General features: G+C 45.1%; 1 protein-coding gene across 3 annotated transcripts; it reads right to left on the bottom strand.

The window, feature by feature from the left end:
* Positions 1–45: 45 nt before the first annotated feature.
* Positions 46–27827, bottom strand: ABTB1 (ankyrin repeat and BTB domain containing 1). Of its 3 annotated transcripts, none has more exons than XM_050312855.1 (12): positions 27668–27827; positions 25869–25931; positions 24713–24768; positions 23498–23642; positions 21426–21585; positions 20492–20537; positions 19398–19514; positions 14509–14624; positions 9043–9141; positions 8286–8453; positions 5157–5357; positions 46–3402 (listed from the first exon to the last, which is right to left on the bottom strand). In XM_050312855.1, exons 1-12 carry the CDS (start codon positions 27721–27723, stop codon positions 3196–3198), a joined length of 1434 nt encoding a protein of 477 aa, XP_050168812.1. In that variant the 5' UTR covers positions 27724–27827; the 3' UTR covers positions 46–3195. The 3 variants fall into 3 exon arrangements, with proteins under 3 accessions (XP_050168812.1, XP_050168813.1, XP_050168814.1); XM_050312856.1 differs by lacking the exon at positions 27668–27827 and adding an exon at positions 26236–27401; XM_050312857.1 differs by lacking the exons at positions 25869–25931; positions 27668–27827 and adding an exon at positions 25425–25816.
* Positions 27828–27898: the final 71 nt, after the last annotated feature.

Below are 27898 nucleotides of genomic sequence, written 5' to 3'. Positions count from 1 at the left end.
GCTGATGTTGTCAGTTGGTAACAAAGAGACCACAGCCACAACAGATATAGTGAAATAGACTATTTTATTGCTGCACACATGCTTGCACATTTCTTCTTAAATATAATGTTGCTCTGATAAATTTTACAATCTTTTTATTTCAGCAAGTGGCTAGTAAATAAAAAGGACACAGGCAACAAAACACAAAAAGGACGCTGGCAACAGAAGAAAAATCAGAAGGTTTTTATTTTGTGATAAAATCATTTGCAGCATGAATAAAGTGAATTCAGATCTAAGTTTGTCCTGGCTCATCTTAATTAGAGAGCTTGCCTGCATGCTGACCATCTGCTTATGCATGCTTTTGGATAGCCCTATTTTGCCAAAAGGGATGGGGGGGGTTAAAGGATCCCAAGTAATTGGACAATCTGACAGACCTCACAGATGTGACCACTAAGTGCACGCAGACAGATGAGGCATTTGCTTGGAAGCCCACGTGGACTTGCACTACTGGGAAGGCAGATCAAAAGGCCACACTGACCTTTCCTCCCACATGTACAACTGCAGCCTCACTTGCTCCACGCTTAAGGACGCGGGAATGGAATTATTCAAGAGCAGCCATATGGAAAACGCTTCCCAGCACTGCCTCCTCCTCTGCCTCCCTCCTGCTTTGCCCACTGCCAGTGTCCATTTGCTTTAGCAGCTGAGGCATCTGCAGAGAAAAGCATTAGCACATTCTTTGGTAATCCTGCTTCTGCATCTCGCTCACTGCAAGCAGGAGGCAAAGGCCACGTCCTGTTCTCTGGTGGCTCCGTGCAAGCCTTGCGCAGGGATGTCAGAGCCACTGCTGTGGAAAGCCAACTACTAAGATGTCAGATGTGGAATTTATGCTGGAGGAGTAGAAGGGATGCGATAAACTAAACATCCTGCTTATGTTCTGTGTCATCTTCAGCCATACAGGGAGGAGAAACACAGGGGAACTGAAGCAGCTGGGTCAAGCTGTATCAGGCTTTCGTAAGCCTGACAGCACAAAAACAAGCAGTTCTGCTTTCACCCTTCTTTCTTCAAAATATATGGGACTTCAAATTAAAGCTTTCCTAATAGCCCTTCCCCTCCTCAAGTTCATGCAGATGCCTTTATCAGCATAAGTTGTGCTGGGCTCTTTGGGGGTCCTGTCAAAGTCACACTGAGCTTAGAGATGGCCATGTAGGTTCCCAGATCACACAGCAAAGGTACAGCTCCTCTCCACATCACCAGCACGCTCCTGCTGCTTCCTGCTTCCACACAGCAACACGCTCCTCCAGGGACACATCTCTTCCCTCACACTAATATGGCAGCGGAAAACAAACCACAGCAGCTCCTTGCACTTCCTCATAAGCGTTTTGAAACAGAATTGAAGCACACCCTGCTTGAACTTCACACTTGATCTGCAAGAGACACCAGTTAAACCCAGATGACAAAGTGCACAAGCATCTGGGATTCAGTTACGTCAATGAACCTCATCTCTGCTCACCCCGCCCCAGCTCTGTCCCCAGCTTCTGTTAAGTGCAACTCAATCCTGTCACATGATTTTGCCGAAGTCCAGCTTCCCACAAGTACAGTGGCCAAAGCCCAGTGTTCCCTCCTCAGTGCAACTGAACACACTCTGCCTAGAGCGGGTGGTGCCCAGAGCCTGCCCACGGCCCTGCCAACAGCTTCAGTGCGGGCCAGGTACAGCAGGTGCTTTCCTTTCTCATATGAGGCACCACCACCATTACAGAAAACAACACCCTGAAGCTGCAAGGGATCCATGTCCAGTTCTCACATCACACCATAAAAGCACACCTGACATAGATTATTTCAGAATCTTGCCTCACAAAGTGACCAAAATGACAATATGCATTGGTAGTGGCAGCCCAGTGCCCCTGCAAGATTCCCTCTGTGCTTCACTGCAGTGCCTGCTCTCCCTCCCAGCGCACAGCATGGCAAAGCACGCCTGGCCTGCGCCTTGGAGACCCGAGACTCTCCCGGCAAACCATTCCAGAGACAGACAGCTCCGAGGGCAGCCTATTTAGCAAGACAAGCTTTATGTAGGGGTAGTGCCTGCTGATTAGTGCTAAGAAGGAACATCATTACCCTCATTAGGAATCCAGGGAGATAACACCAGATAACACTACCTACTGCAGAACACAGATTCAAAAACATTCGTTAGTACAAACAGTGAATTTCCTGGAGAACAATGAAGCTACAAGGCTCAAGGCTGAGCAAAGCTAGAAGGCTGATGAGTGGGACAGCAGCCCTGTGAGGCCCCAAAAGACCCCTTTTCCTTTTAAAAAGATTTCCAGTGCCCTTTTTCCCTAACCCACCAGCAAGTCAGCTTTGCTCTACCACAATGGACAAAAAGAAAGGAAAAAGTGCTGTTTCTGAGAAGGTGTTTCCTTGCTCTGTTAGGAAGAAAAGGGCTGCTCTCCTTTCTTTTGTGCATTGAAAGCTACTGCTTTCTAAGAATGGAAGGACTCTGTCTCTACTGTATTCCCAAAGATGCCTGTTCAGAAAGCAAAGCTTTTTTTTCTGAGCACTTCAAAGCAATGAAAAGCTAGGGAAGACTTGGAAATTGTTTTGTTTTGTTTTGTTGGGCTTTTTTCATCTAAGAAGTAAAAGAGCAGGTGAAGACAGTGCCTTCTACGTAGCCAAGTACCCCTGTCTCGCTGGTGGGGATGCACTACCCACCTCTGCCAGTCTTAAAATGCTGACAGTGACAGTGCTGACTTCCCTTCCCATACACTTATTTGTAGAGTTTAATCCAGTTTTCTTCCTCTGCTGGTGGTAATTCAACCAACATTCTGGCATGAGCCAGTTTCAGAAGTGTCTTGTTGGGCAACAGAACAGGATGGGTCCTAATCCCAGGCAGTAGGAAGTCCCTAGAACAGCTCCATCACCATCCCAAACAGCTCACAGTCTCCTGTCTGCACCTGTGTTGTACAAAGGAGCAGCTACGATTTGGGCTGAGCTTTGGGAGCTACTTCTGAAAGGAGAAACAAAAGCCAAAATAAAACCAAACACAAACCAGAAATGCAAATGTCCAGACACAAATAAATTAAAAAGAAATCATGCTTGAAAGTGGATGGGAAGGAGGACAAAGAACGAGAAGAGGAACATTCAGACTGGGATGTTCTTGCACTCTGAGCCAACCCAGTGAGGGCTACGCAGGCTGCATATGACAGGCAGGGCTTGCACTCATCAGCACTCAAGCCCTATACTGGCCAGGAGGTTTTCCAGAGCTTCAAGTTTCTGGTTGGCTTCCTCAATGGCACTGTAAGTCTGCACGTTGCTGGTGATGTGGAAGCGGATGTCATCGACCAGAGGAATGGAGTCAGTCTCCTGCCGCTCCTCCACAGCCTCCGCGTTCTCCTTCACAGCAGCCGCAAACTCCTCCAACTCCACCAGCTGGACAGGATGGACAAAAGAACCATTAGGAAGACAAGAAGACAGGTAAAGAGATGTAAAGGGTTGGGATAATGGTCTCAGCCACTGTTAAAGGATCCCATAGAAAAAAAAGGAGTGCTAAGGGTACATGGAGACCCAAATCTTCCTTCATCTCCTACAGACACCACTTGGAGATACATCCTGCCATCCATTCTAGGGAGGCAGTAATACTCCAGCAATAAACAGTCACAACTCTAAGCAATCTGCACCTCCAACAGTGCACTCTAACACTCTCTAAGCATCCCTAGCCTTGGTATTGGGGCACATGAATACACACAATATTCCCCAAGAAAGCTTCAGCAGGAACCAGGAGATTGCCAGACATTTTGGGGAGAAGTCCTGTAGCAGACAAGCCAGTGGGTGCTTGTGCCCAGTGCGGAACTAGGAGCCACAGATGACTATCCTCCCACAATGACTCAGCCCCACCACCACCAGCAAGGCAGCTGCTCTGCTCTGTGCCCACCCTGACAGAATTGGGTCACCCATGAATGATTCTGCACCAGGTTCCCCAGGAACATGTGGTGAGTTGAAGGGTGAGAGGCAGCTTCTGTCTGCCTGTGCTACTGAACTGTGCCTACTGAACTCAGCAGGCTGCTGAGCTCCGCTCTGCTACCACACCGCCAAAATCCCTCCCTGCTGCCATCAGTGCATCTCGACAAGATGCTGGCAAGGGCTGATGTCTGAACAGCTGGGGTGGCTCTCTCTGTGCCAACACCCTTAGGAAGGCACACTGCCAGTGCTGGGTCCAAGGACTCCCACTCGAGCTAGAGATGGGGAATGCAAGGGGAACACAGAAGTAAAGCCTGACTCCAATCACTACTTGGGATGTTCAGCAGCTTTTTCAGAAGCCAGAATCAGAAGGGTGCAAGCTATGCACTGAACAAAGTAACAGCCCCAGAATCATTTCCTTCACTGTTTTCACAGGCCAAAAATAATTTCACACCTTTTAAGCTGTAGGTGAAAATGTTACACTCCCATGCGAACTGTACGAGCCATTTATAAAGATCTGCCTCAGGTTAAAAACACTCCATAGATTCTAGTTTATCCATCCATATGGCAACTTTCTCCATGAGTCCTGAAACTTTAAGCTATAATCACTCAGGATAACACTTAAATGGAGCCCCATAAGGAAAACTTCAATGTTAAATTCATTACTTCTTACTGTTCAATAGCCAATTTTCCCTGCGTAAAGCCCTGCTATTTGATTTGTCATCCTGGAGATTAGAGATCACATTGATTTCTCCTTTCTAGAGCATTATGCCAGGAAGAACTCCCTCCAGCAAACACTGAAAAACATTTTCTGAAGAGACCCTCCTTGCGCACTCCATTGGGTTCTCCAGGCTGAACCTTGTGTATTCAGTCAACGCTCTGGGCACAGTGTCTGAAAGCTCACTGAAAATCACCTGCCCCTGGTACCTGCAGAGCTTTTTGGGCAGGTTTTTCACCCCACAGTCCCCAGGGATGTGCTAGACAGCCACCAGCATGTGGCTTACTGTGGTGACATCAGGTACTGCCACACTCCTCCTCCTCTGTCCTAACTCACCACGTGCTTTGCTACTTAACTGCTGCACATTTTCAGGAAGGACATTAATCCAGAGCAGGCAACCATTTAGTACAGACCAAAGGACAACCATTAAATCTGCTGTATCTATGGCTCACTGCACAGTTAGATTTATGAGCACACGTGGTCAGTGCCGCAGGGAGTGTTTTGGTACCTTCTCGATGATCTTTGCCATGTACTCCGTGCACTGGTCCTCCAGCCGGGTCAGCTGAAACAGCTTTGCGATCCTCCAGATGCTGATGATGTTGTCCTCATCGAGGATCTGGGCCAGGGTCCTGCCACACAGACGCTTGAGCCCAGGCAGTAGGTACATGTCTGCCACACACAGCACGTCATAGGCGTTTTCTGGGGACAGCTGGTAATGGAAAAAGGAGAATTACAGTCCAGTTCTAAGCTCAACACTTGTCTCTGGCAAACTGAAGTGCTGCTTGGCCCATTACTGGATAAGTGTTAATTACGGAGAGACAGGAGCTCAGTCTTTCAGGCTGGGTCTCCCACTCCTACCACAGAGGGGTTCAAAATGCAGCAGGAAGTTTCTCATGCTGCACATAACCCCTCTAGCTAAACACAGGGCAGTGATGAAACACTGCAGAGCACCTGAAAGCTGGCTGCCAGGAAATGTTCAGTGTGGCAGTGGAAGGAGGGAGCTTTTATCAGATGTACTTCAAAGAGACAAACAGAACAGTCTGGCAGGACAGAGAACCTTGTCCCCACATTTTTCCTCCCATTTTATACTGCTGGACTCGCATTTTGTGAAAAACATGCAAAATTCTCTTAAGTTCCTTGCTCAGACTGGCTCTGCTACCTCAGTCAGCACAATCTCCCTGGCACAGGGGTACACCCAAGGACAAAAAATTGTACTCCAAACAAACTGTAAGTGAGGCCCAACTAGGTAAGGAACATATTTTGCACATCACATACTACTGGAGCTTTAACAGGAATTCAAACTGAATTAAATTCATGCATTAGATGCTCAAATTTGAACTATTGTGAATGGCCTTTAACATTTTCAGGTTCTTGAGCTAGAGAACCATCCTTCCATTTCCCTCTTGGGTACTTGCAAGTGATCTGAGGATAAAAATGCTGTAGATAATGTTGGAGAAACCACCTCCAGCTCTACTCAGTCTCTTCCCCCTGGCCGGGCAAATCCTATTTTAGTCAGCCATCTGCGTCACTAACCTGGAACTAGAGCCTCTCTCTGTTCCTGCTACTGTGAATTGCAAAGAGCACAGTTCCCCACATCCACTTTAACCGCAGATCTGCAGGATGTAGCATGCCTTGGCCATAGAGGAAGCGAGGTCCCTTGCACTTAGAGACCAAATCACACTGGTCTGGACTAAGCAATGGTAACTGGTTGCAGTGTGGGCCACTGCCCTGATAACCAGCCAGCAGCAAACACACTGCTGCCCACATCTACACATGTGGTTGCTCAGTTGCTCACTCTGACAACCACAAACAGCAGATTATTTCTTCCTCCACAGCTGTTTGCACCCGTATTTGGAGAGAGCTCACAGCAAGTACCTCAGCTGTGTAACACCCTGCAGCAGCTGTGCAGAAGAATGCAAGACGTAGGAGAGGCACACCACGAGGCCTGTATGCACAGTGGGGTAACAAAGCTCTTGGGGTTATTAATCAAGTGCTGCTTTGTCCCTTCCTAAGCTCCAGGAACCTCAGGAGTTGGAGGCATTTGAGTCAGCAGTATTTATGGCTGTAGCCCCCAACTGCTTGATCAAGGACAAATCTGGCAGACGTTCCTGCAAAAGCTGCCCTTGAGCCCACACGAGCATTCTGATCAACAATTTCTCTTTGTGCCTCGAACCCTTTATGTCCTCTGCACACACTCTTCCCCACAACTGCAAACACTGCCACTGCTACGTGGCAGAGAGACACCATAAATCATTTGGAAAAAGAAACATGGAATTGAGAGTGCTGATACTTGGTTTGAGAATTGCAGGACAGGGAGAACACTCCATATATAAGTGTGGAACTTGAGCTATATTCCTGTTTTCCTGACCATTTTTCCTGGCAGTTCCTCATGACAGGTGAACTGCCTGCAGAGGCTCATAGATTGGCTGCTCAGTTTGAAACCCAAGGTTTCATTCTGCACAGAAACCACATGAGCAAGATCCTTTGAACTCCTACTCGTTGTTGGTCTGTCCTGCTTCAAGCCCAGACAGGGCAGCTGAGGCACCCTTTGGAAAGGAATAGCTGTTTGGAAACATCCTTCCTGTGAGTCATCACGAGGCTGGCAAGCAGACTGGAGAGGTGCAAGGGAACAGGGTCACACTGCAGGGCAGTCACAAGGTCAGGATCACAACCCCAAGCAGCTTCTCTCCCCCTCTGCCTGCCCCTTCAGCGCGTGGCTGAGGGGAGCGTGCAGACGAGTGAAGGATCTGCTCCCTGCCATACCACTGGCAATCCTGCCCTTGCTGCCTGCCAAACACATCTCTCCCTACCGCTGCCTGGAGGTGAACGGCTCAGCAGGAACAAGGTCACAGCTGTGTGCACTCCCTGCATGCGGCACCTACCCCAGAGCACAAACACTGCTGGGGAGAAGTGACACTGGCAGGTGCAGCAGCGCCTCTGATCATTGCCCTAATGCCAGAATGTGTTCTCAGATCTTGTAGCGAGACCTTACTGAAAGCATTTGCCACAAAACCAAAGCAGGAAACTAATTAAATGCTGCGCCTTCCATTAGGCTGAAAACTAGGTGGGTTCGAGCCATTTTGTTACTGCCTTCAATACTGAGCACAGCAAGGCGTTGGTCTCCCAGAGGAACCTCTGCCCACCCCAGCAATAAATAACTCTGGAAATAATGACTTGCTACAAATGGAAAAGTAGGCTATGATGCCAAGAGTAAATAAGCAAAATCTCTCAGCCTTTCCACATCTCCAAATGTGTTCAATCTGCCATCTACTGGCAGCTGCTCCCCTTATCCTGCCACAGAGCCCAAGAGGGAAAGCTGCAACGCCCCGCATTTATCATGTCAATGAACAACGTGCAACCTAATTTCCAGACTTTTATTATGTGATAAAAGAATAGGGATTTGCTCACAAACGTCAGGCACATGAACAAAAACCATGCCTGGCTCACAGTACGTCCCAGTATGTCAGTTCCTGAGACAAAGGTGAGGCAGCAGAGTAGGTCAGAGGAATGTAAGAATATGCACACACACGCACACTTACACACACATACCCCCTGCTCCAGATGTTGTAGAAAAACACTGCTGAAAACATCTCAGCACTAACCAGCAGAGAAGGAAAGGACCAGTGGCTGGTCTCACCTCTGTATCATCACTGTAGATGTAGTAGAGGACCCGGATGAAGATGTCTTCTGAGATGTTGTGGAGCGTCACCACAGGGATGCTGGGCTGCGTCTGCAGCTCCTCACTCTCACTGAAATGGTCTTCAAGGAGGGCTTTGAAATAATCACTGCGACCACAGAAAAATGCCTGGAGAGGCGAGAAAAACCAAAACTCACTTCACCAAACCAAAGGGCACTCCCAACTGCCTATCAGAGCAGCTGAAAGATATTTCAGAAGTTCAGACCCTATAGCTCTGATTTTCCCTTTATTTTGAAGCTACATCTCCAACATTTTTCCATACCTTATTCCTGTACACGCCTACTCTCAGAACCAAAACCACAATTTGCAAACTTAGGAGATTTGAAAATAGCATGACATTAGGGCAGGACCTTGAGTTGGAGCTTGGATCTTAAAATCTATTCTTACTGCTGTTCGCTTGCAGATCAAAATTCCACTCTCCAGACAGTGAACTCACAAGCAGCAGGAGATTTTTCAGCTGTGAACACTGTTGCTGAATCTATAAATTTATCTACTCACCTCTGCAAGAAAGGCAGGGTTTGCTGCTTGGTTAAATGCTTTAAATGTAGTTTTCCAGCTGCAATAATGCTTTTGGTTTTGCAACTGATGAGGCAATGCTGCTCCTGCAAAGTGTCTCCAGCATAAAAGGAGGGGAAGCACAGGTTGACCAGACTCACAGCAAAAAGGGAGGAGAAGGAGGTAGAGCAGAAGTACATACCTTATGGCACAAGAAGTTGTAATCTTCCACTCGGAAACACACATCAGCACAGCTGTTAAAGTTGTCAGTGCTGTCAAACGGCAACTCCCCAAAACCAACCTAGGAAGAAAAACCAGAAACCCCTGTCTATAACATTCATGCTTTAAACATGCTTTTTTCCACCTATTCCTTCAGCACAGTGCTCTGAACACAGTTCCATGTGAGGAACTGGAGAACTTGCACTCCTGATAGAGATATTCCTGGTACAGGTTACAGCTGCCTCCTTTATCCATGGAAACTTCATGATCCTCTGGAAAGTGTTTCAGTGCCGTTTAACAAGGCAGATAACCAAGTGGAGGCAAAGTTTATTTCATGTAGGAGGTATCATAAGCATACTTGAGCTTAGGACTAGCCTTTTACTGTGTATATGCTGTAACATATCGATTACATCGATGTATGCACCAGTTTGAAACGGTATGGCTACAATTACTGCCTCACTTGAATAATCCAATATTGCTAAAGCACATTTCAGATTTCTGTTCTGATTTGCAGCCAAAAATAGTGTTGTTGCAGTATTAATACTCTAGTGAATTATTTTAACACCAACACACCTCCACCCAGTCCCACATGCCAACCATGACAGCAGACACATACAAAAAAAAAAAATCTGTTGGCCTTATGTTACTTTAAAATGACACTTCCAAATATTTTCACTTTCACCTTCTCCTATATACAGGGTAATTAAATTATAACAACAAAAAAAAAAAGGTTATGTTCACAGTCATATAACCAAGACAGTCTCCAGAAGCAAAAGTTTCCCTGAGTTCTTCCTTTCCAAGCACACACCCCTGAGCTACCTGGGCCGAGGAGTTTATTCCTGCTGTGTCTCATCCAGGAAAACTACACCCAAGTTTGCAGCTGGGAAAACCCTGGGCTGACCATAAAGATCAGTTTCACAACCACAGACTACCTAAGCAACATTTCCAGCACGCCTGCCTTCAACCTGGCTAAAAGCAACTGACTTGCAGCTTTACTGAAGAGCCAGATGACTCCTCCCTCCCGAGCAGCCTGCAACAAAGACACAGCCTGCAACAACACACTGGGTTGGTGCTCTCAGCCAAGCTCAGCTCACGTGCAGTGAGGTTTCTCACAAAACAGGTTCTCGGATGTGGCAAGGCACCAAGCTGACAAAAACTCACACCACCAGTGAACATGGCAACCTGGACCCATTTACCAACCCCTTGTCTGTCCACAACAACACTTGGCAGCTTCTGATTCCCAATCAAAGGATAAGCCCAGTGACATTCAAATCGTGCACATGGCTGTCACAGTAACGCTGGCTCTCCATAGCACCTCTCTCCTTCAAGTCCTGCTCCACCTGTTCCAGAAGAGATGCAGCAATTCAAGGAATGCTGCCCACATGATCTATCACCTGCTTTTCATACAGTGGTAACACAAAGGGCACCTGCAGCACTGAAGATGAGATCAGATTGTCCCATCTGTAGATTCTCCATTATTATCTGTGCCTCATGTTTCAGGGATTTGGTCCTTGGTTCAAACCATGGTCTGGCAACCTGCAGCCTCACTCTGTGGCAATACATTAAAAACACCAGCATCATGATCCAACTGCCTGCTCTGTTTGCCTTGCTGCTATCCCCACCCTGTGTGACAGCTTCCATGTCCTCTCCTAGAAATTCTGACATGACTTCAAAGGCTACAAATTTGGAGGCACATCACAGGTAAAGCAAACCCACAAAGAGGCTTCAATAAGATGCCACTCTGTGGCACAGGCATTGTAACTGAGACAAACTCCTTGTCTCCTATGTGCATCCCTTCTTTGCTCTCCTTTCACTGCCCAAAAGTAAGTATCTAAAAGGAATCCATTCCTCTGTGGTGGACGTTGGAGTTTTATTTGTCTCAGAGTTTGTCTCCCTAATTACAAACTCTTCTGGGCTAAATTTTCTGCCTCTAGTCTTGCCTGGTCCCCACTCTGATGCTCAGGTTTACAGAGTCATTTCCAATTCTACTATAAAAGCAGGTTCATGTCTTTGTCTCTCCCATTCAGCATGAAGTGGCTTTGCAGAATTTTCCCTTTTACTCCCCTTTCAAGTCTCTACTACTTCTACTCTCCTCCCTTGTCATGCTTGAGGAATTTAATCTCCCTTTCAGGATCTCCCTGCAGAAAATTGGCCTATTCCTCCCACTACCCCTATTCATACAACCTCCTTCACATGCCTCTGTCCAGGCAAAGCACAGCTGCCAAAGTCAAGTATGCGGCCCAGGAAGCAAAACACAGTCTAACCTATGAAGTGCAAACACATTCCCAATAACTCAATCACCACACAGAAATATTCTCAACACTCTACAGCATAAGAGTGCTCGAACATTCCCAGTATCTTCCAGCCATCATGTGCAGAGAACCAAGTCTTCACCGCTACAGATTTCCTATTAGAGCTTAAATAGAAATGTTGCTGAAGGCAAAAACACACAAAACAAATCAGTGGCAGCAATTTGTACCTTGGTCAGATTATCTCAGCAAGAAAACTGTAAATAAATTACAACACAAAATACAGGGGTTATTAGCAAGAGAAGAGAAGCAGCTCATAACCAGATGCAAGGGGACTGGATATAAAAAAAAGTAAAACTGGAACCATGTTGTAAATAGTTCAGTTAATCTGCCTTTGCCAAATGGGCGAAGCAAAACACAGGAGTAGCTGCCATGGACAACCCCACAGCAGGTGCAGAGTCAGACATGATGGAACCCATCTACTTGTTTCAAACTGTTCTTCCTATGCATTACAAGACTTAGTTTTACCCCAAAAGTGACACATGGTCACTTTTTGGCAGCCACGCCAACTGACAATATAAATAAAGAACAGTATTTATTTCGTGGCAAACTGATCCTTTTTTTCATCTTGGTTTGGAACATAAGATCTCATTTAAAAGGTAATGGAAAAACAGTCACAAGAAAACCATGTGCCTACAGTCTCATATACTGGAAGCCCTGGAGTTTCTAACTCAGAGATGAAGAGCCAGACAGGCAGACAGTGGGAAGCCACATGGTTTTTGACAGCTGCCTGGCTTTTGATGATATTTTACTTAAATCTGCCACTGCTAAATTTTATTGCAACAAACCGAGAAAGCAGCTGTTGTAGTCAGAAAAATCCTGGCCATTACTACTTTAAAACAGAACAGAGACCACAACCACACTTGCAAAAACAAAACAGAGACAACAAACACACTTGCGGAAGCAAACACTGAAAAATACAAAAAAGGCTTTGAAGCATAAACAGGAAAGAGAAACAAGTTAGCAGAATTATAAACGTGTTTAAGATTTCAAAGAATAGATAGTTCTCACTCTAGAAAATAATAATGAACTGTAATTGGATATCAAATGTTCATTATTGTTTTAGTCACATATTACTGAACTATGAAACTGGGATGCAGTTTCCTGCGTCATTCAAGTATCAAAGAAATTACATGCAAATTATTTGTTTATATTGAAACAGAAAGCTGTACACATCTCCATTTCATATAATACGGTATTACATGACATGCAGAAGCTACAAATGTTTCTTGCCAGATTCTGGAAATTCTGGCCTTTATCCAGAAGCCAAATACCTATTTTGTTCTGCATAGGCCGGAAAAAAATAATGTATGTTTCTCTTGAGAACATGGATGTTTGTACGTGACTATTTAGTTATCCCTGACATTTTAGGTTACATAGTTTGTATACTATTCTTTGTATAGCAACAAACCCTTCAAGAATGAGGATGTGCAATGCCTCTGTCCCAGAAAACACATGCCTAATTCACAGAATGCAACAATTTGGAAACATTAGGATGAGATATAAATGGCATTAGGATGAAGAGCTTTCTTCATATACTCTTTGTAAGTTAACCACAAAAAAAGTACTGCAAAAAAAAGAGAGAAAAAAGGGAATCTTCTAGAATTTATCAGGCTTAAACAAAGTATCTACCTTTGTGCATGGCACACAAATTCTCTAGTGAGCAGATGTGTGCCCATGCCCTCTTTACTTTTACAGCCATAACAACTCTAATGCTTGCCTTCATTCTGATCTATGAACACAGCAAGAAAACCACAGCTCTCAATTCACAGTGCTGTCAGATGATTACATTATTGCAAGTTTCCTATTTTCCTTCCAGCTCCTATTCTACATGAAAGAATTAAAAAGCAAAGTGTTTCTAACTCTCTAGAACAGCTTAACCCAACAGGACCATGCCATTAAGGTCTGGAAACAAGCAATCAAACAGGATGTATTCTTTTTATTTGTGAAGTGACTTAAAAATTTATGTAAATCTCACTGTTTGGGGTCCTTTATCCTTTTTTTAATTCCTGGGGAGGTAATCTGAGGCTTACTTATAGTATCACCTCCCTTCAAAACCTGCAAACGTACAGAGGAGCATATTGAAAGCCACAAACAAATGCACGGTTATTTGGAGGAGGCAGGCTATGTAGGAAAGATTTCTGTACTGGTAATTGTAAACTCGATGGAGAAAAACTCCCTCTATAAAGAAATATGTCTGAAAAAAGCCAGTACAAAATATATTGGCCTATTAAGGTAAGAAACCTTATCCATGTACTGGCACACACATGCGCTGTTTTGCACCAGGCAAGTCTATTTGGCAGGGGACAGAAAGAAAAAAGGCAGTAAACTGTGCTGTATCACTCAGACATACAATCTCTGGGCATGGCAGCCACCTAAAACGAGTTCACATTATTAAATACAGTGGTTGGTATGAGAATGAGGGAAAAAAGGGCATTTAATTAATTTTTTAATTAATTAGCCATCAGCGCGCTTGTAGCAAGCGTGGGTAGAGCCCTTTCAAATCTTCGTTCGCGAAGCCTAGCCATGATGATGATGATGATGATATGATCATATATATGATCCTAATTAATAAAACTGATGGTATTTTAACACAGTCATCATCAACCTGGGGGACTATTTCTAAGGGTCAAGACATAGTCAGGAAAAGCAGATTTATTGCCAGTCAAGTTAAATTCTCTTCAGAGGGACTCACATTTCTGCTGGAAATACTTTCAGGGTTTGAAAGCACCTCTGCACTGCAGAGCGTCAGTCCCCAGCAAGCCACCTTCTACCTGCATGTCCCTTTGGGTACCAATGCCTGCTGCTAAAACACTTCTAATTCTCAAGAAAGATGGCACAGAGAAGAGCTGAGGGTCAGCTCTTGTCCCATTGTAGTCACTGGGGAAATCCCCCCCTACCCACATGAAAAGGGGTTTATTTACAAGATCCCTGCTGGGGGGAAAATCCAAGGGGAAGGACCAGCACTGACAGCCCCATTAAACAATTTTACAACATTTCCCAGCAACAAAAGCCTTTCAGCTCTTGCAGCACAAGAAAACTAAACAAGCACTAAACTCTACATGGCAAAACACAACCAAACACACGTGCCCAGATATCCCAACCCCACAGAGAGCAGAAGGAGTAGAAGTGCTCCCTACCCGCAGTTCGGCTGGCAGGGCGCAGTCTGCCAGAAGAGCCAGATCTTCCTGCAGCCGGCAGTTACCTGTGGGCTCAATCGTCAGCACTTTCACACAGGTCCCTGGCTTGGAAGAGACTGGAAGAAGCAAAAAAAAAAAAAAAAAACAGAGCAGAGATGCCTAAATTCCTCTATAAACATTCTCTCCCGTTTAGATAAGGGACACTCCAGGAAAATCAGTATTGCTATGTGGCTTTTACTACAAAACACACACAATTCTTCTATGTAAACACACGCTCAGCATCCCTCAGTGCAGTTGGTGAGCACGGCTAGAAGGGGATACACATACTGTTGTCTCCGCTCAAACCTCCACTTAATTCTTTATGCTGGAATATCAACTGTGGGAAACACAAAGTTGTCACAGGCATATTTCAAGCCCAGCTTGCTCTTTGCAATCCATGTCACCAATTACAGTTAAGGACCGTGGATCAGGATACCCTCATCCCTGTAGGAGCCACTCATACACTGCCTTCCCCAGCCAACCACGCCTACTGCTGACGGTGTCACCTAAGGTGAAGCCCATGCCAGGAAGTTCTTAGTTAAAATTAATCTGCTTCCATGCCTCTCTCACGTGCTCTAATGGGTCCCATTTCAGCTGTGCCATCCTAACTTCACTGCAGGAAACAAAGGGATTTATTCTTGTTTAGCCAAAAAGTTCTGCATGCTCGAGTCTGTCCTCTACTCTCTATCTGTAGATCCCCAAAGCACAAAGACCCCCAAAAGCACCCAGACTCTTGCATGTGCCTGTGGTTCTCTGCAAATGTTAAATAAGCACCACTACCACCAAAGAGCTCAGATAAACCATTCAGAGATGGCAACTTCATTTGTCTTTTTCAGACTTCCTGTGTCTTCCTGTCTTGCTCTATCAGCCTACTCAATAAAACAGCCAAATAAAGGGAAAGCAAAACCACGATCATACTTTAGTGGCCTTGTTACGATCAAAGTTCTCGTGGAACTCACAGAAGCCAATCTTAACTTCAAACAAGCAGCAGCTCAAAGTACAGCCAGATACTGTGTTACGATACCACCACCAGCACAGCCTTCCCTCTTTCTGGCCACCTCCCTCCCGCAGCTCCCCACCTCAGGTTTGTTTCCAGGTCAGCATGGTTTGGAGTGAGGACTAGAATATGTACAATGTTCAAGAGTCCCTCGTATATAGAGAAGTTTGTGAAAAAACACAGAGTACCACTGGAAAATGCACAGTTGTGGTGAGGAAGGCTTGAGATGCTGTTGGGAGCCAGAGAGATGCAGAGTTAACTCCAAGGCATTCAGAAGAATTTCTGACAGGTATGATTCATGGCATTAAAACCCCTCACAGGTGAATCACGGCACCTTGAGACCTCATTTCTCCTGACATTTTGCGTAGCATTACATGAGCTCCATCGGATGACTCCATTGGGTCGTGGGCGAAACCAGACCACAATGTGCCACAAAACAAGTTGTCCACCCCCTCCTCCACATCCACCCTTCAGATATGCCACCACTATACTTTGAAATAGGCTGCACATCCCAGAGAGATTACTAAAAAGAGAAGGATAATCTATCAGTACAAAATAGCCAGGTACCATGATTGCTACACACAAAGCTCACCAGCAAGGAGAAAGGCTGCCCTATTAGCACGAAACACTACCCTCAGATAGATGACTTCCAGGGTAAATAAGCCAAGAGGAGACCTGGCACCAACACAAACCAGACTGAGTGCATTTTCTCAAAGAGCCCTGTCCACTTACAGACCAGCGTGAGAGAAGCAAATTTCTCACTGTGAAATTAGAAATTGTTTTTGGCAGAGAGAATAATTTGTATTTCTGTGGTGCTTCTTGTAACAGTCACCAGATCAGCCAGGCTCTGTAAGTGCTAATGGACCCATCAAGTTTTAAGCAGAGTTGTTCTCTTGGGATCCACAGAGCATCTGTGCCCTTTCACAGCGACACACAAAAGAACAGTGATTTGTCTGAGAAGCAAATCTACTCAGACACTGCATCTCTCAAATACAAGAGAACAGCATTTGATATCACAGGCAAATCTTTCCTCACAGAGACAACAAAAATCAAAGTGGTGAAACAGGAATAAGCTGTCAGCTGCCAGCAAGCAGTAGGGTCCATGACCTTGTTGCAGGAAAGAGGAATGAAGGGGGTTCTAAAAAAAGCAGCAAAAACAATGCAAGGAGATGGAGGGAACAACACAACTATGGCTGACGTTGAGAATAGAGGATTTTATCTTTCTTCCCTGTCTAGACCAGCTGCACAGCACTGAACATCACCTACCACTTCACGAGCTGCCTCGGTTTTATTGCTCAGTACTTCTCTGTAGTCTTCTGTTTAAATTAAGCCAATGCACCACAAAACATAAGAGCCACAAAAGCCACACCAAACTCCCAAACCCTTCAAAATGATGCCACACTCAGACACATCTTCCTCCCAATGCCACAATTAGCTATAACCACAGATTCTGTACAGCCTGTGTCTCTGCTACAAAGGCAAGCATGACAAACCTTGTTCTCACCCTTTTTGCCCTAAAACTTGCCAAAATAACTGCTAAATATTTAATTTCTAATACATACGCTTCTAAAGGAAGGATTATGGCTTAATTTGGACAAATTGTTTGAGCTCTTCCAAACACTGCAAGTTTTTTCTCATTATAGTCACAATCCACATGTGGAGGAAAACAGGCAGGCATTCATACCCAAGTATATCTCAGGTGAAACAGAAGGCACTGGGTCATTCTCTTCCTAAACTGTCTGTGCATGCCAAGATACTAAGTGCTTTTGAAATACTGATTAACTCTAGATAATGAGATTGCAGAGACTACAATTATCCAGTGGAGCTGCAGAGGCTTGAGTGCTGTTTTCACGTTTCAACTTCATAATACAGATGCAAGACATGGCCTTGCTCTGCAGACCTGAATCAGATGTCTGTTCCACACGAAGCACTTTGAGCAGGCAGAGGTTTCTAACCCACTCAAAGTAATGCTTTGTCAAGTGTCAGACATGATGTGATCTAAGATCTTTCCAATTTTCAACTTCTTAACTCTTACATATATTAATTTCTGCAGAATCAAGTTTTCCTGGTTTCCATATGAGATCTGATATAACAAACAAACTTTTAAATTCAACCTGTCATAAATAAAAATTAAGCTTAGTATTTCCATCAGTGCTTTACACCATCCATTGAGTATGTCTTCTGTCAGGCCTCAGAAATGAAGAGTAACTCCTCCCACCCCAAAGAACACAGAAATTAAATTATTTGTCTGATGCCATCCAGGAAATTTGCATTACATTTCCAAGTGGATCTTGTATCAGAAACTTCCAACTAACCTGAAACTTCATCATTTTCCTTTTTAAACCCCACCAAGAAGTCAGCTTTCCTGAAGTTCACAAATTTAAGCACATTATTTTCCTCCCACAATACAACATGAGATTTTAACTAGATGAATTAAGGTGTAATGGTCGCCTTCATTATCTCAGTTAGATCCTGGGAAAAAAGATAAAAAGGAAAAAACAGATCTCCAGCATCTCACTGAATTACTCTGACATCAAAAGTTGCCACAAAATAATTTTGTTACCTGGTTGTCCGAGTAGATTTTATTTTATATCCATTCACTACTCCCCCTTTCTACCACTTACTTAATACAAACCGGTACCTCACACTTTTTGTAGCAAGAAACCAAGAAATGCATTTCTCATCTCTTCAGATCCATGTTTACATTTGTGTTTACATGGCAGAAGTAAGACTTATGACACAGCTTCCATAAGGACTTGAATCCTGGTCTACATGGGAATAGCTGCACCTCAGTGATTGGGTACCCCACCACCACCAAACAACTGCACGTGCCCAAGGGAGACATACACATGGTAATATCTGCCATGGGATCTGTAGATGAGGAATTTCTGGAACCAGAAGTATTCTCTCTCTCAGTTGAGCCCTGCAGCTTCAGGAGGTCGAATAATCACAACAGGTATTCAAAAGGGGAAGGTAGAATAGTTAGACCCTTACCTCTTAGATCAGGGAAGAAGATGCTATTGACTTTAAAGCCACAGACTGGAGTCTCTCCTCAAACTAAAATTAACTTGACTGAAGTAAAGGATTTAACTCAGAGCACAGAATGATAATCAGATTTTTTCAGCCTGAAGGTTTTGTTATCCGATTTTTTTTTTTTACTTCATGAGTAACACCACTTTGCCCTATTGTGCTGTTTTGATTCCTCTTCACGTGTCTCTTAGCTCGAGCTAAGGAGATGATGATAAACTCCAACTGCTGGTTTTCATGCAATAAGTTTATGTCGTGATTAGGTCACAAGCTATTTGGATAACAAAAATCCTTAAATAGAGGATTGTATCACTTAAGGTTTGGCACATCCATGTGTTATTAATACACACACGCTTTCAGAAACACTTTTCTGCTTTTAAAAGATGCGTTATAACTCCCTATGCACCCGCTTCAGGCCAATTATCAAACATTTTACTTTAGTTAGGGGTCAGACAAACTCAGAAAATGACTTTTAATTGTACGTATTTTATCTCTCCAAGGACTGAAACAAGCTCTCTGCTAAAAGGCACTTCCCAATATACCCCACCATGCTCCAATGAATGTCTGGTAACCACAGCAAAGTCCTGCTACCATTATAATGAAAACACTCAATATAAATGATAAACATGCTTGTGTCAGAAACCACTACAGCTGCTCTACAGAGAGGCCATGACTGAAAACTATTATGCAAACATGGGAATTCCACAACAGAATCATTTTCTGGAAGGCCCCAGGGACACCATGAAACATCCACCATCACACCTCCCTGTTTCTCCCTGAAAGGACACACAGGCACAGCAGAGACAACAGCAAGTAAAATGCTTACCAAATTCATAGACTTTTTTACATTTGGTCTCCAAATCATCAATGAGGTCCTGCAGCCGACACTGCTTGGCTAACCTCTTGCAATCATTGACATATTCTACGTCGATATCAAGACGACCTGTCAAGAAGGAATGCAGTCAGCTCTTCTAACCCATGGGCTTAGGTGTAAAAATGGTAAAAAATTACGGTCTGAAGACTTGATGGCACAGAAATTAAGTAGTTACATTTCCTCACTTTTCAGCTGGGTTGAGACTCAGTCCCAGATGCTAAGACTTGGTACCTCAGCACCCACCACTTAGCAATTCCAGTTTGGCATTTAATTCACATTCCCACTTTCCAGGGCTTATCCTAATAGCTTCATTCAAGAGTACAAAGACCAAACAGGCTACACAAAATATGCCTAATTCCCTCAGAAAAGAAAAAAAATAGCAGCACAACAGCAGCAGGCATGACTGCCACCACTGGCTGCCTGGCTTTGGGTAAGAGAAGACTTTAGGCTCATAAGTTGTCATCCCAGAATCTTTTACAATCACAGAAAACATGTCAAGGAACATTACTGAACACACTGGACTGGGGAAGGAGAACCTTGCAGAAAACGTTATTTTCTGGCACCCCCTCCTGGCCTGAGATAGTTCAGCACTTAGCATACCCACAATACAACATTAAGCATTTTCAGAGAAGGTTTGGGATCAACTTCTGTTCAAAAAAAACCTCTATAGAGAGTAGTCAAAGCATTCAGCACACATTGCTCAGGTCTGCCAGACTGAAAATGTTTTATGTGGGAACTTGGCTTTACCTTCCTTAAGTTAAAAATACATTCTCCAAATCCACCCAACCAGTCAACCTAAGCTGATTTTGTTTTTAATTGATTGTATAGTCACTGGCAGGAAAACAACTGGCAAAAGGTACAGACAAGTTGGAAGAGCTGGTGACTGCTCACATTCTCCCCTTCTGCCAGCAGGGAGGATGTGCTGGTGACTGGTGCACCCAAACACAGCCAAGTGCAGCCTGGGCCACTCAAACAGTGCTATGGCAGGGGCACAGACAGCTGCCCACCAGCCATGAACACGTACACTAGAGGGTTAAGTCATTTACCTGTGTATAGATACTGCAGAAGAGCACCAAAGGCTGCTGGATTAATCTAAAAAAAAAACAAAAACCAACAAAACCCATGAGAAAGTTGCCATTAGAATTCCCAGAACTTAACAACAAACTTGAAACATGATCCTGAACAGCCAAAAAAACCCCACTTAAATAACAACTCACACACTGCACCCAATTTCCTTGCTCCTCATGCTGCCACTCCACCTGGCTTACACAGCTCTTCACTGTATTAACTGATACTAATCCCGCAAGTGCCTCAGGGGACAGGACCTAACTAATGGAGGTGCTCCAAAGACATGGTTGTAATACAGGCTCTGTAAAATCCAGCTTTTCACTGGTCATAAACATTTCCACCCCTTCTTAATATGAGAGGAAAGACATGTTCTTGCACAAAGAGAAAGGAGAGCAACATCCAGAGAAACTGGAAGTATGTTTGTTAGAAGAGGTTTTGCATGCCAGAGTCAAGGTACAGAAATGTGTGCTGGATTGGTGTTCGTGATTAATGGATTGAATGTACTTATGGCCTATTTAATTATTACTGCAAAGACAACAAAAGGGACTCAATTAGTACCAATTATGGAGGTGATGTCTTCAGCACAGACCACCTGTCCACCAGGAATTGGACAGACTCAACTAATCCCACAGGGGGGTTGAGATGCAGCTGGCAGATGATAACAGCTACCTGGTACTGCAATTAAGATATGTGACAGAAAGAACAAAGAGAAAGTATGCAGTCTGCAGCCTTTTTTTATCTACATAAGATGCTATTTACTGCATAAAGCCCTTCTCCTCAACTTGGGTCATTCTGAGCTCCAGGAGTTACTCACTGTGGAAGTTAACCCTCAAACTGTCTTTCCTACTCACTTTTCTCACGCAGTTGGAACAGCAAAAGAAAGGAAAGAACTGGAAAAACAATCCTGCTCACCAGTGGATGCTTCAACACTATCATATTTTTCCCCTTCCATTTGGTCTCAAACATCTCTGCAAAGTAGGCGCTGCGAGCGCTGAGGATGCAGCGATGGGCACAGAAGGATTTGCCATGAACAATGAAAACAATGTCGCTTTGGTAACCCTGCTCCAGCAACCTGTGAGGGACAGAGAGAGAATGAGACAGGAGAGAATGGAGTAAAGCTAGTGGGGGACATGGTACAATCAGGTCTAAATGAACAAATACTTCTGGGCACTGCAGTCTCTCCCTGACCAGTGAGAAGGCCAGCACTGGGGCTGGTCCTTCATACACTAGACTGGGATTTGTCCATCCCTTTGATGACTCAAAGAAGTTCTGTTAGTGCAAAAAGGCTGGAGAAAGAAACCTTCCTGCCTTAGGGGACCACCTGAATGCAGGGAACAGATTTTAAAGTGGAACTAGTTGCCCCCAAACACATCTCCACAAGTTAATCCTGCTTTTCAATTGTCGGATGACAAAAAAGCTCTGCAGAAGGACACACTTTCAAAAGTCATTACCTCACTACAAAGTAAGGTGCAACTTTCCTGCTCTCTGGACACTATCAGTGAGCATGCTTTAACCATGCAGCAAATAGGAGAGGACTTGATGTCATCCACCCTCAGAAGAAGGAAGGATGTGACAGGCATGAAAGGCAGGCAATTACCACATCAGAGGGGAAGTATTCTTTAGGACTGCATGCCCATGCTCCTTTAAAAGGAAAAAAACAAGACTGCTATTTCTAGAGTTTACAGTAACCATCACTGGTGTTTCCTAATGCCTTACATATTGCATATATATCCTCACAAACATCCCCAAGAGGTGGAAACAAGTGGACATCAGGCATAATATTTCTTGTAGAGAGCAGTGCTCTCTAGTACTGGTGCACAGAAAGGTGTGGGTCACATAACAATACGGTGTCAGAGCAGAGTCTTGATTGCTGATCTCAGTCTCCTGTCACTACAGCATCCTTCCTACTAGTGTCTTGCCCAAAACCAAAAGGAAGCATTAGGGGGTTATTTTTTGTCCCCCCTACTATTGCCCTTTGTCTCAATTTTAACACAAGGTCTGCCTGGTATGAGAAGCAGAAACCAGCACATTTTAGCTTTCATGTGTGCTCAACCCTGCATCATCTGAGCCACAGAGTCACCAGTGCAATGATAAATCATCCTGAAAAATTTTACTCCCCTGAAAGCCAGAATCTGATTCTACTCAGATGAATGAGTTTCCTTCCTTCCCTCCTTCCCCACAGTTTCAGAAATTAGGACTCTGGAGTAATGGAAAGATTGTCAGATCTTTCTAGGACTTACTAGCTCTCCAGTTTCAAAGATACAAATGTTGAAACCTTGTGGGGTTTTTTAAGTCAGTCCAGTGCGAAATAAAAATGAAAAAAACCTCAAGTCTGTGCAATAACATCAGAACTACCAGAGTAGAGAAACAGCAAGAAGATTGACACTATTTTTCTACTCCTAAGCAAGTTAGGCTGCTACTTATGCTCTAGACTATGACTACAATGTATGACAGGCAACTTTCAGAAGTATCTTAGAATTAACAGATTTTAATGAACAAAAAGAAAAAACTGAACACTGTCACTATGAGTCAGTTTGAGGCTTCTTAAAGTGCTCTGTATTCCACAAATAAGAAAACTGTTACCAATGTTGAAAACCTCTGCTTGCAGGCTATAGCACCTTCAGGCCTGAAATTTCATTTCAGTTGATATATTATCCTAAATTGCTGATGTGGTTTTAGTGACCTGATTTTAGTTTGACAGTCAATGATGACAGCTTAGTGCTTCTGAATTTTAAAGACCAGTTTTCTTTGGCTCTAGAGTCTGTACCTCAGTCACCAGAGGCTATATTTTATATGCACACACACCTGGAAGCCATCCTTTATGGCGCAAAGAAACATCCCTTAGGAAGCTCTACATGCTCAGGAATGAGATAAGAGTACTGATCAGTTGACTTTCAGAGCCGCCCTTAGCAGAACGCTCAAATATGCAGGTTAGCAGCTAAGGAAGGATGATGGAATGCTCTGCACATGCCTCATCTGCTTACCTCTGCAGGAAGACATCATAGTAGTCTCTCCTCATGCACTTTGCTGTGATTTGTTTGTACTCCTTCAGCAGACGTCGGATAGCGTCACTCAGGGCTCCATACAAACACCGCTCCCCGTCAAAAGTGTTGGCCTCACATTTCGCTCCTGCAAAACCACCACAGGTATGTGCCAGTGGGCACAGTTAAATCCTTCTCAAGTGTCCCAGGTCGTCACTAAAGGAGCATGACTTCTGTCTGGCGACACGTTTCACTCTGATCCCCTGTGCTGCTGAGCATATCTACAAAAACTAAGCTTCTCTCACATGTGTACAACCTAAAGCTGTTGTCCCACAGCCAAATCCCTTTCTGAAGATGTCATGACTCATTTGTCATAAAATGACCTGGGTACTAAGCCTCTCAGCATGGCTCCAGCAGTGTTCTGGGAGGACAGATCTTACTTTACAAAGAGTATGATCACTTCCTGGACTGTTAACAGGTCCTCCTAAAAAGCATTTCTGCTTTGCATAAGGCAGAAGATGCCTCTATAGTTTAGACTCTGCTAGAAATTTGGAGGGCATTTGCATTTTGCTATTTTAGAATTGCCCAACTGGTTGATTAAGATGCTGTGAATGCAATAAAAAAGACAAACCTTTTGAGATCTGACTCTGCACTCTGATTTCTCTGCCAGAACACCACCACTATGCAAGGGAATTTTAGTGCTGGGAACCAAATGGGCAGGCACTTGGCCTGGATTATTTGCCTTGCTGCATTTGAGATTAGCAAAATCCCTTGCATTTCACCTTTAAATCCTGCTTACAAAGCCAGACTATCAGAACAGTACAAGAACATTTTACACAGACAATTCTTCACATGAAGCACAACCCTACATCAGCATACTCCCAACAGCAATGCACCCTCAAAAAACACCAGCTGTGATTTCAGAAAGTCATGCTGCCTTGAGCCACCACAAGAAAGCTTCCCTTTCTGTGCATTTTCAAGACTTCAAGCAAATCAAGAAATTTCAATCAATTTCAGGAAGCAAATTCAAGCAGCAAATGGCCTGCAAAAGGGACCATGAAAGTGTGTCCAGGACTCCTACTGCAGCCTGAGATCGCTGATCAGATGGTTGGTGGTAACAGAAGAAGTTTCCACAAGGGGCAGCCAGAAGGATATCCAATCCCAATGGACTGATATGGATAAAGATACTGCACCCATAATCAGAACACTTTTGCTCACCATTGGCTAGAAGATAGCGTACAAGCTCCTCATGTCCACACAGGCAGGCATAATACCTGACAATAACAAGAGAAAGACAATCAGATACAGCAGGAAGCAAAATTCAGTATCTAGGCACACCAGGGCACACACACCACAGCAATGAGAGCATCCCTGAGAAGCTTAGAAGATGACTCCTCTTAGGAGTAAGGGGTTGCTACTCAATAGCACAGGAGTCTGATCCCAGCAACAGACTAAGCAGGATCTGTTCTCAGCACTCTTAGGCACTGCAAGGAGATCTCAAGGTCCCAATCTAGGTCCTGCATCTTCTGCTGCACTACCAGCTGCCAAATCCATACTCATTTTAATGGAGACCATTTCACAAGCACTCAGCATTTCTACTGAATTCTCAAACACACTTCTTGCTCCTTCTGCTGTCTGACTGCTGCACACTGTGATGAGGAGGGAACAGCACTCACACTGGATGTACAGCAAATCCACTCCTCTAAGTCCTACTTAGGATGAGTTTTGTTTTCTCTTTTGTGGTCTGAGCCTTTCATGATTCTCCTTCACAAGCACCTCAAATACTCCTATAAATTAGGAGAATCCTGTAATGTGCATTGCAGCAGCCAAATGTTAGTCTACATTTACTTTGGGAAGTTATTCTGTACTCTAAATATACTGCAGATGTCTAAATGCACTTTGGAGTTGTGGGGAGCTAAAAAGCTCACACCTTGCTCCTCAGCACCTGCACAGGGATTCTTCTTCTTCTACTGCATGTTCAGAGCCTTGCCAGACACACTGTGATCCCCCAGTCATTTTGCATTTCATCAAGCCAAGCCGTCACCTGAAAAGACATACTAGAATGCCACAGACTTTGATGGGGAAATAGCCTAATCTAGCCAAGAACAGAGTGCTTAATACAGGTAATCTGGTTCACTAAAATGAACCACCCTTCTGAGCATCACTACAGCAAGTGTCAGTCAGATGGGGAGACAAAGACATATTTAGCACAGCACTGGCAGAGAAGAGAAGCAGAACTATGTAGCCAAAGCTCCCGAAAAGCAGAACCTGAGACATTTCATAACAGTGCTCGTGGTTGCTGCTGCTGAGAGAGCAACAGAGCTCTGAAGGCCTTACACCCCACCCAGCCAGCGCTCCAGGCTGCAGCACTCACAGGGGGGTGCTGTCCCATTTATCACGGACATTAATTTCCACATCTCGCTGTTCAAGAAGGTATCTGGAAGAAAAGGAAGAGCAAAGTTATAACTTCATGCAGCTCCTCAGTCACATTCCCCTCTTTCAGAAATGTAACTTTGAGTTCATACAGTAACTTCCAAAGGTATGATGGGGTCTTGCATTGGATTTGGGGAGCTGTCAGCTACAGCTGAAGGGGCATCAGTCAAACCTTCAACCCAAAGAATGGTGTTCTGCAGCATGGTCTGGCAGCTCCCTTCAATCTTAAGTGGTGCACATGGGGAAAGAATGGAATCAAACCCACCCCCAACAGGTCAGCAATCACAAAAGAAGCCTGAGCACTTTACCTTCTCTTTCTCCAACTGTGTTCACAGCCTGGATGCTTACAAATAAGTGGTTAATTCCACAAGGCCAAAGTTGGACTCCCATCCTGCTTCTGGCTTCCTGACACAAGCAATAGCACCAGTGTCACTCCAGGCTGCTCTGACTTCCCACCACTTCCTTGTCCTGCACATTTAGGATAGATCAAATGCTGCCAACACTCCCTCTCTGGCATTTCTAGAATCCAGGCTTTGCCTTGCAGACAAATCTCCTACACAGCCTGGCTCTTGTCAGAGCCTATCCCCAACTACTGCAACAACCACCTCTGCTAACCACACATAGAAGTCCCTCTCAGCTTTCATAAAGATTCTCAAGTTTTGGCTTTTTTATCACCCACCACATCAGTCCTCCCTTTCACTCCCTTCATCTTTCCTGCCACAAATGCCAGGTTCCTCTGACCGCATCCAAAATCCCAATCAACTCAGCTCCTTTCTACTCAGTCCCACGTGTCTCCCCTGCTTTGACAGCATTTTCAGACAAACCATTTCTCCATTATCACTCCTACACTGGTCATCTTAAACCTCTGCAAGGTCACCCTCCAGACCCTTTCTTCTGCAGTAAACTACAAGCAATTTACTGCTTGCATGATTATGATCTAACAAACATAATTACAACAGATAACAATGTTCCCCAGATCTCATCTATCTGCACACTTGTCCTGCATTAGCGAGCACCTTGAAACAGAGGCTCCTTCTGATTATCCGGAAAGATCCACATATTGGTAGATGGAAAAATCAAGGTGAAGGAAAGTCTTACACTCAAACCATGAGATGCAGAAGAGTCTGTTGTAAACCCTGGGCCTTTGTATGGCCACAACCCTTCACCCTGCAGACATCAAGCCCATGTGTCCTGATCCAAAATCACTACAGCTGAGCCATGCTGCTCTGACGTGAGCAGGGAGACTTGACCTGAAATTTGGCATCCCGGTATTTCTCAGAGATTCTTCCCACAGTCTACATCACAAGGTGCCTAAACATTTCCACGACGATTGCTTCCCAGGGATCCAGCTTCCTACCAACCCAAACACCGTCTGAGTAGAGAAACAGCAGCTGAAGAGAGGAGCCTTGTGCAAGGCCATTTGCCGCTGGCAGCAGCGTTCACACCCGCGGGTACGCAGTGACCCGTCTGACACTCGGACACCTGGCAGAGACCCCGCACAGACCGAAGCAAAGCCCCGGTGCACACGCAGCTCCGCGGGGTGCAAGGTGCACTGACGTGTAAAGAACCAAACGGCTCTCCCCGAGGCTGTGAGAGGCGCCGGGGAGGCCTGGTTGGGCTTCAGGTAAACCCGTCCCGGCGAGGCCCGCCCGCCCCGGCAGGCCCGGCCCCGCAGCCCGGGTGACCAGCGGTCGGTACGGGGGGGACGCCGGGACCCGCTCCCCGCCCGGCCCCGCTCACCGCACGCGGCTCACGTCGCCCTTCTTGCAGCTGGTGAACAGGTCGCTGGTGTCCATGGCCGGGACAGGCGGCGGGGCGGCGGCGCCGCATTGACGCGGAGGGCGGAGGAGCGGGAGGGCAGCGGGCCGGGCCGGGCCGGGCCGGGGGGCAGCGGCGGCGGGGCGGGAGCGCCGGGCGATGTAAACACGGCGGAGCCACCGCCCGCCGGGCCCAGCGCCGGGACCCGCAGCG

Source organism: Myiozetetes cayanensis, unplaced genomic scaffold (assembly GCF_022539395.1).
Source record: "Myiozetetes cayanensis isolate MyiCay16 unplaced genomic scaffold, myiCay2020 scf18, whole genome shotgun sequence".
NCBI lineage: Eukaryota > Metazoa > Chordata > Aves > Passeriformes > Tyrannidae > Myiozetetes > Myiozetetes cayanensis.
The sequence above is the reverse complement of the archived record's forward strand: the minus strand, read 5'-3'. Positions and strand labels throughout refer to the sequence as shown.